This window comes from Hirundo rustica, chromosome 10, assembly GCF_015227805.2.
Source record: "Hirundo rustica isolate bHirRus1 chromosome 10, bHirRus1.pri.v3, whole genome shotgun sequence".
Taxonomy (NCBI): domain Eukaryota; kingdom Metazoa; phylum Chordata; class Aves; order Passeriformes; family Hirundinidae; genus Hirundo; species Hirundo rustica.
In genome coordinates this window covers 8,193,063-8,206,024 of record NC_053459.1, presented here as the reverse complement: position 1 = coordinate 8,206,024, position 12,962 = coordinate 8,193,063, and the positions used below count along the sequence as shown (strand labels likewise).

Below are 12,962 nucleotides of genomic sequence, written 5' to 3'. Positions count from 1 at the left end.
CAAGTTCACTCACCCAATTTTTAAATAATGCATTTCCCTTGAGATTCTTTTGCCTGATTTCTGATGTGTGTGTGGGAAGCATAATGGAAAGCCTTTTCACATCTAAAGTTCTTATAGTGGGAGTTAATGACTTTCTGACCTCAAATGGGATTTTTTAAAAATTGTGTCGGTGGTATGGAGGTGTTTGAATATGATGACAAAAAACTGTCCTTTCTCTGACTGCTATTTCTTTTCCCAGTTGACTTTATTGATGATGGTTGTCTTACTGAACGTCCGTAAGTGTGTGTGTGTGTATGTATATGTGCAAAAACTTGGGACAGGAAGGAAAAGGAGCTAAGTACTTAATCCACATTTATTTGGGAAGCTATGCAGGTGTGTTATGGCACTGGTTGTGCAAAATTGGTCCTGATCAGTAGAAATTGTAGATGAGCTCTGATTTCAATTTGCTTGCAGATGAACTTATAGCTGTGACTTAGGTGCCCAAAGAATTCCAGTTTGCTATTTCTGCTTATTCTGTTTATTCTGCCTTAAATGTTCTATGTTAGTGGCTATCCCTTTAGGAGAATATGAATGTGGAATATTGTTGATGGAAGAGGACTGTCCCAAATAGTGGCACAACTCATGGCTACGGCAATTAGTGCTTTAGGGCAAAGCTGAGGCATAAAGTAGTTTCAAACTTCACTCATACACATCATTGTTATGTAAATTGTTTTGTTACACATTAATAAGATGTGGTTTGGATTTAGTTACGATTTCCTTATGATAAAACACGTATCTTTCTAACTCAAAGGAGGAGGGGGTAAAACAAGCAGGAAGGGAGAAAAGACAGATTAAAGAAGCAATAGACTGTAGCCATCTGTGATGATTTTGATGCTGTGAAATTACAAATCTCAATTTTAGACCTGCCATTTAGTATAAATATGTGAGACAGTTGAGATTTTTACTGTGATATTGTAAAGGTTATGAGAGCCAACAGCTTTGTCTTCATCTACACTTGCTTTTCTGAGTTGTGAATTGGCCAATTGGCAGAAAATCCAGTGTCATTTAAAATATGGCTCAGTCCTGGTTTCATATCACTGCTGTTTTTAGAATTTTCCTTCGAACTTTGATAAGAGCATCCCTAAGAAGTAATAATTTGAATGATAAGATTCTTTTTATCTTGGAGGCTTTGAAGAGTGGCTGTGATCATTGAAAGCAGCAGTTCAGTTTACATCAGAAGTGTACAGTCTAATTGTATGTTTTTCTGTGATAAGATTCTCGGATGTTGTGTTTTTTTAAGGGTGTGGAAGTAAAGTAATTTGTGTGTATGTTCCCATTTTAGTCATAGATAACTTTTTTGTCAAAATAGCACTGATGTACAGTCTGTCTGCACAAAAGGGTGATCAGAAGGGTGACTAAGACTGTGCAGATTTGAGATTTCAGAAGGATTTTTTTCAGGTTGATTATTTTTGGCAGGGGAAGAAATGCACAGACTCAACATGTTACGTTTTAAAAGGAGCTGAGAAGACGGAAGCTACAGGCGGGGCCTGGGAGCGAAACTGAAACACAGTCTGTGCACCAAATTTAGTTGGTTCTCTTCTCTGCTGATTTGGTTATGTTCTCATGTAGCTCAATAGATCTTCCTCTGTGATTTTCTTGTACCACCTGGTGCATTTCAAAATCTGCATTTAAATGTGATTGCAGGAAATCTATTGCTTTTCTCCTGCCTGCCCTCCTCAGAAGTCAAGTTACAGTTGTCAAACAATTGTCCCTTCATGATTGCTTCCTTTTGAATTTCTGACAAGACTTCTGCTAGTACACAGGGGAGCAATATCTGGTCCTTATTCTGTGTATTACTGGTGAAAAGCACAGCTCCTCAGAATCAAAGCCACATGAGCTTTGTGGTGGTAATGAATTTCATGGTAGGTCTGGATAGGTTTTTGTGGAACTTCCAGCCCATCTTCTGGTTTGTGTGTTCTTTTAGGGTTTAGGAAAAAAAAAAAAAAGACAACTCAAAACTTTCCAGACAACTCAACCAGTGTGTGATGAGTTCAGTATTTAGATCTTGGCTGGGTAAGGGTTATTATCTGTCTAATAATATGCTCCACTGAGCTTGGTCTGTGTTGTGCTTGTGCGTAGTGATTAAAGAAATGCTCTGCAGTACTCTAAGGTCTTTTGAGACTTCATCAAAAAGCCCCCCAAACTTGTGAGATATATATCTTATCTTGTTTCATTCCATTATGCGACATCCTTTTCATGTTGCAGGAGCAGGTGAGGTCACACAGTTTTGTGAATCAGAGACAATTAACGCTCCCATGACTAAACGGCCGTTTTATGAATATTCAGAGCCCGCTTCACCTCCCTGGGAAGCAAACATGTTGGTTCCCTTCTCCTTTCTCCTGTTAGAGACTCGGGAAGCTCTCCTGTGAATGGGGATTGGCAGCTGTCGGCCGCTTTGCCTTTTTCGTGCAGCAAATTCTTCATTTACATCTTCTGTATACACCCTCATGCAAAGCAGCACACCCATTTCCCCATTTCACAAAGGAGATAAGAGTTTCCTTTGGAAACTGCCAGCCAAAATCTTCTTGTGTTTATGCAGAGCTCAAAAGATTTGGATTTTATGCAAATGAATTTTCTTTTGATTTTTTTTGATCTCTTTGTTTAAGACACAGTGTAATGTTTGCTCGGTGTGCCCCTCATGCCTTGACCATGGCTGGCTGTCGCTCGTGCCCCGAGGTGCAGCTCCCTTCCAGCTGGTGTGTGGGACAGCGCTGTGCCCAGACCCTCACCCCCTCTAAGCCATGGCTGCCTGTGGAAGGGCCGCTGCTCCCCGAGGTGCAGCTCCCTTCCAGCTGGTGTGTGGGACAGCGCTGTGCCCGGACCCTGACCCCCTCTAAGCCATGGCTGCCTGTGGAAGGGCCGCTGCTCCCCGAGGTGCAGCTCCCTTCCAGCTGGTGTGTGGGACAGCGCTGTGCCCGGACCCTGACCCCCTCTAAGCCATGGCTGCCTGTGGAAGGGCCGCTGCTCCCTGAGGTGCAGCTCCCTTCCAGCTGGTGTGTGGGACAGCGCTGTGCCCGGACCCTGACCCCCTCTAAGCCATGGCTGCCTGTGGAAGGGCCGCTGCTCCCTGAGGTGCAGCTCCCTTCCAGCTGGTGTGTGGGACAGCGCTGTGCCCGGACCCTGACCCCCTCTAAGCCATGGCTGGCTGTGGAAGGGCCGCTGCTCCCCGAGGTGCAGCTCCCTTCCAGCTGGTGTGTGGGACAGCGCTGTGCCCGGACCCTGACCCCCTCTAAGCCATGGCTGCCTGTGGAAGGGCCGCTGCTCGTGCCTGGAGGGGCTGCAGGCCCTTGGCTGTCGTCTCCTCCAGATGCTCACCAAGCTCTTCTCTAGCTGCAGCTTCAGCTGGGGGGGATGATGAAGTTCAGGAGGTGGGATCCCCTCTGGGCTGTAAATGTGCACTTAGGGCATGAAAAAGCAGCATTACGTTTTGACGTTTCCTCTGCTTTGTGCCAAGTACCTGCTCAGGCCTGGGCTAGTGCCCTTCCCTTTGCTGTCTGGGCTGGCCCTGGCCCGTGGTTAGAGCGTGGTGAAAAGGGGCTCCCAGCACTCGGGTAAGTAAACATGCAGAAATGCACTGCTGTCTTTATTTATTGAATGAAAATAATCTGTGAGAAAAGTTCTGCTTTCTTAAGCCTCGTGATTATACGAGAAGCCATATTTTATTTTATTTTTGGTTTTAGTGGCTTTCTTTTCTTTTTAACTTCTCTTTATTTCAACTTTACTTAAAATTGCCTTTGGCTTGAAATAAAGCTGAGGCTCATTAAATGCTCCCAAAACACAGGCTTGTTTGGAATGGATTTGTTGAAAGGTTTATTGATATAAGTTAGAACACATGCTGCATGAATGTACTGTATTTCTTTAAAGGACTGGTTTTCATTTTGTGTCTTTATAAATCAGTGGTATGAAATTGGGACCTCGATCGTGTTGGGCCTACATCCTATAAGAAACCAGAAGGAAAAACATGGTTGTGGGGGGTTTTCATTTTTGTTGGATGTCCAATTAGTGTTTAACTTGAAGGTAATTTCACAGGGGTAGTAAACTGCGCAGTGTGAAACCTGGTGGCATAATTAAATGGAGGAAAGGCTCTTTAAAACAACAAAGGAACGTGCAAAAACTTTGCTTTTGTCCTAACAGTCACCAAGACGGGGAGGTCATGCTGTTCAAAGTACAATATGGATGGGCTATTAAGGTTTGGAGGAAAAAAAAGCTATATTATACAGTTGGTATTTGCTTTGACTCATTTAGTCATGGATTCCTAGGGAAAAAACCCCATTTTCTGATCTGCTTTTTATACTTCCCTTAGATGGGGTGGATTTAAATCTCACTAACGCTGAGTTAATCTGTACAAACCCACTGAAAGAGGTGTGCTGGGAAACAGGCTTTATATTCACTGGGTCCTGGTGCTGCACAGCTCAGGCTGTGGGGAGGCAGCAGTTCCAGCAGCCTGGGCAAAGGGGGAGTCCTGGGCAGGAGGAGGAGGAGGAAGGATGCTCCCGTGCTGCACCAGCCAGAGGATTGAGGGATGAAGCCTGGGTAACTTTCCCAGAGGCACACAGGATGTCTGTGACTGAGATAAGAGCAGGGTGAAGGCTGAATGTAGTGTCCTAGCTGCAGATAGCTTCTGCCCCTCCTTACTTGTCAGAAGTTTTTGCTCACCTTCTTTTAATGAGGGACCCATCTTACACATCCTTAAAACATCATCTGAGCTACGGCGATCAGTACCTATCATTTCTGCTTGTATATGTGAGTGCTTTGTTACAGCCACACTACAAAGCTGCAGTACAGTGTCTTAATTACCCAGATAATCCTGTTTGCTTGTATTTTTAAACTATGGAGTGCTGGGTAATTATTCAATTCTTAATAGAAGGCAAATGGCAATGTAAACAATAATTAGGATGTTAGACTAATGTGCTTCAAAGCAAATTGGATTTTTTTCATACCGTTCAGCATGAAGTCCCATAAAGCTGACAATTTAGTGGCAAGGAAGCAAGTTCCATTTTGCTTGTATTTTCTGGTGTTATCTCCTCATGCCTTGTTTCTGTGAATGAGTTTGCTGAGATGCTGCTGCCTGCTCCAGAGCAAAGGTCAGGCTGATAGTCATTTCTCCCCATTTTCCTGTTCTCTCCTGCAGCTTTTTGTCCCCTGCAGCCTGGGGTTAGAGGTCAGCAGCATCCCGAATTCCCTCCTTTAGCAGGGCATGTGCAGGGGGGTGCCTGGTGCTGCTGGTGTAGCCAACACTGGGCTCAGTGGGTTTTGTGGCTGTCCCGGGCCAGGGTCCAGAGGAAAGGGAGCAGGCTGAGCTGGATGACTTAAGCTCTTCCTGCATTTTGAAATCAAGACGTATTTCAAGGGAAATTCAAGTTTTTGGCTCTTCAGTCTTTACAAACAGGGTAACATGCTGTGGGTCAGAACTACAGCTCGTTATCTCCCTTAGCTTGGAGAGCCCTCCTGGTTTTCATAGTTCATATCAGGTTTTCCTAGGAGCGTGATGCGAGCCACAAACACTGATGGAAAACACTGAATTGCTTTCTGTTCTGCCTGCAAAACTTGTGTAATGTAACATATTTCAGTTATGCCCAGACCGTTAATTAAACCCTGCCATTGTATCCATTCCTCACAGTGTATTTAGCCTGTGATTGAAAGGTTGGTAGCAAAGGCGTCAGTCAATAATGCTGCTGCTTCCCAAAATACTTTAATAATGTCTCTGTCACACCAGGGTTTTGTCTGGCCTTCGCTGTGTTCTCAGCGGCCTGAAGGGATTGAACAATTGCCTTTATTTTCCCCCATTATCAATGCTAAGAAAGGCCAAAATGTTCTCCAGTTGATGCTGAATTAAAGAAATTGAATTACCAAAATTTAATCTAAAATACATTTTATCCTTCTCCGAAGAAGTGCATGTGTGGGGGAATCAATGGAACACTTCCAGAGGTTATAGCTGAATAATATAGATAGCCTGTATTGTATCAAAAATAAATTGTGCGCTTAGAGGGTGTGGATTTTCTTATTTTAAATCCCAGAGGGTTTTTGCCAGGCCACATTTTAATAACCCTAATTAACAAGTCTGTCTTTCCATACATCAAACATAGCTGTCTGGGGAGCTGGAGAATACCTGCGAGTGCTTCTGTGAACTTGGGGCTTGAATTCATTTGTTTTCAGTTTAAGTTTTTCTGCTGGTGAAAAAGACATCTCTGCTTTGAAAACAGTTTCCTTTTGAAGTGTCCAGCCTGGCAATGACTGAAGCAGCCACTGGGCAAATTAGCATGTTAAAAGGAGCAGATCAATACCTCCCCTAAGCCTGATCTCTGCTGGGGCTGGGTCTCGGCAGCCCGTGCTCGGGGTCTGGGCAGCCGCACCCCGGCATTTCAGGGGAGCAATCAGTGGTGGCCTGGGTTGTGTCAAGTGGAGACTGCTTGATCCACTGCCCAGGCTCTTTCAGAGATGGCGATTTGAAAATGGATTTGAGGGAATTGATAGCTTTGGGAAGATCAGGCAGCTTTGTGTAATTATAAACAGGATTAGAAGGAAAATGGAGGGAGAAATAGGAGATCAATCGTAGGGCACGAGTTGGCTGAACTCCTCTTCTGGTGCTTAAGTTTTGTCGTACTTAGCTGCTGTGTGTAGATTTCTTTGGGCTTTTTGAAGAGACAAGTAAACACAAATTAAAAAGAGGGTGTGTGGGCAGTCCCTACTGTTTCACAGCAATGCTTGGAGGCAGTGGCTGCGGATAAGTGCAGCAGGAGATGCTTAGATCCAGCTGTGTTTGCCGACAAACTGCAGAAGGTGGTTCTGGCTTCCCTGTGTGAGCCCCAGCCCGCACACCTGCAGCAGCACCCTCCGGGAGCTGGCATGGGATGCTCTCTCCTGTCCTTGGCTTTCTCTTTGCCAGACTCCTGCTTTGCCCCTCCCTGGGCCTTTGGCAGAGCCCAGTCTCTGTTCCCTAAGGAGAGACAGCCCCTCCCTTGGGAGCGGGGGGGCCACCAGAGGTTCCTGCTCTGTCCACCACTGTTAAAACAATGAACAAATGATTGCAGTAATCAAAATAGCTATAGAGCTGTTCTGAAATGGAGACTATTTCTTGAGAGGCTTCCTGCGGTCTCCCTCACCAGAGATACCAGAAGATAGCAGAGTTCTGTTGCTGTTTCTTTTTAGTGGCTTCAGTATTTGCACCTTGCACATCTGCCAGCCTTCCCTTAATCTCTGAAGTACCCTAACACAGTTATTAGGTTGACACATTTTGTCCACTCATAATTAGTTCTTGGTTTTCCTCATTTATTTTTGTGGTGATCAGTAGTGTCCAGGGTAGCGCTAATAAGACAGCTGAAATCAGGACCAGGTCCCTATGTGCACTCCACCTGCTCATTAATCAAGTACTCTGCAGTTAATGAGTGTAATTTCCAGGTAATATTTAATCTTAGAGTAGCAATAGTTACACTTAATGTGAAAGAACTTCTTTGAGGTTTGTTGCTGAAGTCATTCCCATGGCACGTTAGAAACCTCTGCTACTCCTAGGTGCAGTTCTGTCAGGCTGGCCCAAATTTGGACTACTTCCAAAAATCCATACAAGATGAAATTACTGCATCCAAGTATTTAGGCTGGACATGACATTTCAGTGGGTGCTGAGTGCAACACACATGCCTATAGATGTGGCTGATAATGTACAGTTTTGTAAAGCTTTGAGGTTCAAAGGCTTCTCTTTGTGGGGAATAAAGTTGAAAGTAATCAGTGAAAGGGGTGAAGTCAGCGTATATAACTGAAGGTGCATCATTAATTACCTGTTTCCAAGACTGTTTCCATCCTTTTTGTCTGAATCTACCCCTGTGCAGATCCTTTATCCATTTAGTTGATTCACCCATAAGTTCTCAGTGGCTCTTTGAAGACATACTCTTGGTGCCCAGTTTTAATGTGCCCAGAATTAATGCACTTGGTAACCTTGAATTCAACACACCCAATAGCTTGGGAAAGTGAGCTCAAAGGGTTGTGGGCACTGTGAAAGCACCCATTTTTAACTTTAGGTTTCTTTAATTTGGAAGAGAAGGGAGAACAAAATCCACCTTACAGTCACAGCAGCAGATGGGAAAGGAGTACAGCCACAGCTTTGGCAAGGAGGGCAGCTCCAGAAAGGGGCAGGAGAGCTTGTCCACTGTGGAGGAGCAGCACTGGCTGTGACAGGGGCTGGTGGAGGTGCACTGTGGGCTGGTCCAGCACTGCAGGGACCTGCCCTTGTCTTAGCAGGAGTGGTGCAGTCCCAAGAGCAGTGTGTGCCCTTATTATCTCATCTCCTTCTGATTGGGCTGTGCTGAGGTGGTGACTGTGCAGAGCTGGTGTTCTTAGTTCGAGATGAACTGTAATTGGGTATGAGAGTGTCAAAAGGAGATCTCCTCCCTCTTTCCTGTTTGGTTGGGCATTGGTTTGTCTGTCTGTGCAATCAGAGGACCCTGGTGCTCTACCTTGAGCTGAGTTTTTAGCATTTCCCAACTCACTGTGAGGATACAGAGGGTAGGAGTTCTGCTCACCAATATTCCTCAGCTTCTTTAAAGGTTGTCACTAACTCTTCTTTCTTGTGGCTGTGTGTTTAGCTAGCCTTTTGCAGTAATGCTAATTTGACCTCTCTATACACCTGCATTAAATTTTGAATCAAAAATGTAGTGTAGCAAAGGAGAGACATTTTTCCATGGGATTGTTGAGCTCTTTGAGAATGCCGAATGACAGAGTTAACTCTTGTGCAAACATTGCCTTTTATTTGACTTTGTAGTTTGCCCTTTGAAATACAAACATATTTGTGTCAATCAGCAAGTCTCCTTTCCAGAGTTCTGGTTGACCCTGTGGAAAGAAATGTGACTATGCAATTATTAAAGGTGAAGCCTTTGCTTTAACAAATGCTGAGTAATTACTATTCACTCCTCTCTGTGCCTGTGCCATAAATGACAGTGAACTGCCCTTCAGCCTGGCTAAATAACAAGGAAGATACTTGTTTGGAAGGGATAATTCTTCAGAAATTTGCAATGTGTCAGAAGTATTGTGTCACAGGGACTCGTGGGTAGAAAAAAAAGTTGTCTGTCTCAGAGCGCAAGAACCTTAGCCGGGCTTTAAAATGCAATTAGGTCAAATACTATATCTATGTCACTCAGAGCTAGCAGGGGTTGTCAGACTAGAGAAGAGGGCAGAATTTGCCCAGTATAAAAATAATCTGAAGTGTATGTGGAGGTGTGACGCTCTGACAATTTACCTACAACACTTTATGGTTAAAAGGATGAGAGCTCTTCCTTTCCCCTGCCAGAGTGTTGGCAGGAATTGGAAAAAGGCTCCTAATGTTTCCTAGGAGTATTCTCCACAGTCTGGAGGCTTGGCCCTGCTTGGTGCCACTGCTCTGATTGATTTTGTCCAGGGAAATTGTCAGCCAGATAGTGAGGCTATGGAGGGGTTGTGCCAAAGAAATAGAAAATTAGACCTCATTACTATTTTTGGAAAATAGCCCCTGTCCTCTGCCAGGTGTTTTTTTCTTGCTTTTTTTAATGTAAAACCCTTCTGAAGAGCCGAAAGTATGGCATAAATTCAAGCATTACTGATGCTTTATAGAGATACTATCAAGATGGCCTAGTGCTGATTTAACCTGCATCTACTTTCTGTATTAGGTTCTAATTCCTATATCTTCATTCAGTCTGTGATTTCTCAAAATAAGTTGTTTATTGCCCTCAGCTCAGTATCATGAGTATTGCAGGCACACTTTCAGTAACAAAGTCCTCCTTGTAAGGTAGGGGGAAATAAATTTTTGAGAACACTTCTCAATTTGTTTCTCAAAGAGATTTTTCAGAAAGGAGTAGATTCTGTTTTACCTATTCACATCAACAAGCTTGTTTTGGCCTTACTCCAGAAGGAAATAATTGAAACGCTACGCATTGGCTTTCTAAGTAGTCCGGAGCTTGACTGATGGATTTGTAGCCCTTAAGCAGGCTTAAGAGACTTAAGGCATCCCTTCTGCCTGAGTTAGGGCTTGCTGTCCAGTTCACTTTTAGGAGTTCAAAGGTTAGAATTGCCTAAGGTTGAAGATATCTTGAAATGTCTCTCACCTTTATTCTTTAAGGAGAGGTGCACAGAATTTGGCTGTAAAAGTGGAGCTGACAAACAGGGCGAGAAGAAATGGGCTTAAATTGCAAAACCAAAAGATTAAGCTAGACCCCCCCCCAAAAAAAAAAAAAAATCATAATTACTGAGATCTGTAGTGCCAGTGCAGATTGCCCAGGAATGTGGGGGAATCTCAGTATCAGAGGATTTTTAGACTAAGTTAGACATCCAGCAGCATGGTTTAACTACAGGCTTTCCTCCTGTGGAGCTGGGAATAGGCTGACTGGGGTCATCTCTACCCATCTCTCGTGTGGTAAGTGCTCTTGTCCACTTGTTATGGGATCACCATTGTCTTACAGGTGGAAAGCTGCTCTTGAGGTCTGACCTAGAAAGAGAGACTTGATCATACCGTCTCTTGACAGCTTTCCCTCAAGAGAAACGTTTTCAGTCTGAAGAGGTCTCTTGGCTGCTAGAGCTCTGTCTGTGCTGTTCAGCTTTCCAGTCTAACCAGCTACTTCCAGCTGAACAGGCCTGGCTCCTTCCCCTGGCCCTGTTGCAGCAGCACTGCTCTCCTCACTCTGCAGCCGTCCTGGACACTCGGAACAGCCCGCAGCAGATGTGTGCAGCAGAAGTGATGCTCAACTCCTTGCTTTGTGGGTCTGTGCTGTATTTAGGCTGAATTCTGCATTCTCTCCTGTGCACCTGAGATATTGGGCAGATGTATCTCAGCCTGTTGAAAGATGGTCCCCTTATACCAAGGAAAGCCTTCTCTTTGCGTCCAGCCTGGTTTTAATGTGGAGCACATGTGCTGACTTACAAGTTGAATAAACAAGTAACTCCTGAGGAGATAGTCTGCTCAGGTGCAGTCCTCTATCTGTTAGGATGTGGAGAATGGATATTAAAATTGTTTATGAGGTCAGATCTATAGTGAGCCTTGTACCGCCTTTGAGTTACGATATCATTACCTGAGCTGCGGGAACCAAGAAATAAAACCTTTTACAGTGAAATATGAGCAGTGCTTATGATTTTGAAGTATAGAGAGGAAGAAAAATGTGCATTATGTCCTAGTACTTTTTTTTTTTCTGGTTTGTTTTAGTTGGGTTTTTAAATTTTTTTTTGTTGTTGTTGTTGTTGCAGGGGTTTGTTTTTGCTTACTGACAACACACATAGAATAGATAGGGCATTTGCTAATAATGTTTGTGTTAGAGAAATGCTCTTTTTACTAGCTCATTTATTTTTTAGGTCATGCTAGGAAAAATGTTTTTTCCTTAAAGGAATAAATTATTCAAGTTTATGTAAATAAACATGCTATTATTTATCTACCTGGTACCTGCGCTGTTGCAAGTCCAATCACTTATTTTCATTTGCCATGCTGTGTTTCCTGTCCTTTCTGTGAGCAGGTTTTTTTCTGCCCTGGAGCAGGAGCCATTATGATATTCATGCCATATGAAAAGTTGCACCTAAAACATTGATGGAATGGAACAGAAATTGCTGAAGCAACGTTGATTAAGCTGATTATTCTCAGACAGATGGGAGCAGCCAGCAGCTTACATCTCGTATGGGACTCACTAGCTGTATTTCAAGGACTGAAAGCAGTTGATGCTCTATAGGTAGTGATCTATCAAAGCATAATTTGACAGTTTTTGTATTGTCCTGCTTAGATACTTGTCTCATAAGTCACTTTTGTGGAATTAAACAATGTGAAGTTATATATCTGCAGAGCAAGGAAGAAATTAAACACCCTGAACAAGAGAGAAGAAAGTAGAGGTGTAAAAATGGAATGAATGTGGGCTGTCAAACAGAAAGATGTGCTGTGGACAGCAGGAGAAGCAGCAGAGGTTGTCCTGGGAGAAACTGAGAGACAACTGCACATAGTAAACCACTATTTAGCCAAGTTAACTTTCGGTTTCTTTAGAAAGTGGATTTTGTGGTCTTGCTGGTCTGCTGTTATGTCAATGACTTGCATCAAAACTTCCTCAAGTCAGAACATCTGTTGCGGCCAGTGGGAAGATTCCTCTTGACTTTAATGTTCTTTGGATCAGGCCCAAAATGCAAATAGTTTTTCTCTCATCCTTTGAAGTCTTTAACATTTCATGGGCTCCCTTATGTTATTGGTAATTTGCACCAGAGGTATTTTGCATGCAAATGAAATTTTGGCAGTAACAATGACTGCATTGGTGAATATATGCATGTCGGTGTATCAGTAAAGCAAATTTTACTTTTCAGTGTATCAAAGCAGAAATTTCTTTGTAACAGTGAGTTGTTCACAGTATCTACAGCTGCAATCAAATGTATTGACAAATGCTGTAAATACATTAGTTTATACAGTAAAAAACTGCATAAAACTGTCAAAATACATTTTGATGCATCATTATAGAGCCAATTGATTTTTCCCTTTTTTTGTGGCTTGTGCAGGTTAATACACGTTTTCTATATGAAACTGGCATTTGTCACTAACTTCATAAAGCACTGTGGATGTCATAAATTTGAATACTGTAATTGAACCTGAATTTACTATGGATTTATTTAGCAGATCAAAGAGTAGCTTCAACCTACACCACTCATTCTGTTTCCTAGTATAAACTCCTGAGCTTAGGGAAGTGCCAGAGAAGGACTAAGGTCTGTTCCTTTGAATTATGTGAATGTGACAAATCACTGGGTTTTTAATAAAATTTGAAATGTATTTTTTAGCCGAGGGATCATGCTGATTTCAGTATAAACACTTTGAAATTTCTTAGAGTACTAAATCCTACTGTAGTGGTCTCATGGGTGAGTTTGAGACCAAGGCAATAAAATATGACAAGTTTACAGTGCCCCTGTTTACCTCACTTTCTCATGTGAGGTGGGTGCTTTGCTCCCCA

General features: G+C 43.2%; 1 protein-coding gene across 6 annotated transcripts in view; it reads left to right on the top strand.

Moving 5' to 3' along the window:
* EPHA4 (EPH receptor A4) overlaps positions 1 to 12,962 on the top strand; it is a 105,148-nt gene that overhangs the window by 8,846 nt on the left and 83,340 nt on the right. Inside the window, exon 4 of one of the 6 annotated variants that reach the window (XM_058421859.1) lies at positions 11,502 to 12,784. The exons of 4 other annotated variants lie outside the window; for them this stretch is intronic. In XM_058421859.1, the coding sequence (XP_058277842.1) occupies positions 11,502 to 11,551 (50 nt within the window). In that variant the 3' untranslated portion in view covers positions 11,552 to 12,784. Of the gene's footprint in view, positions 1 to 10,460; positions 11,178 to 11,501; positions 12,785 to 12,962 lie in introns of those variants that run through there. One more of the 6 variants, XM_058421860.1, reaches the window with a different exon arrangement.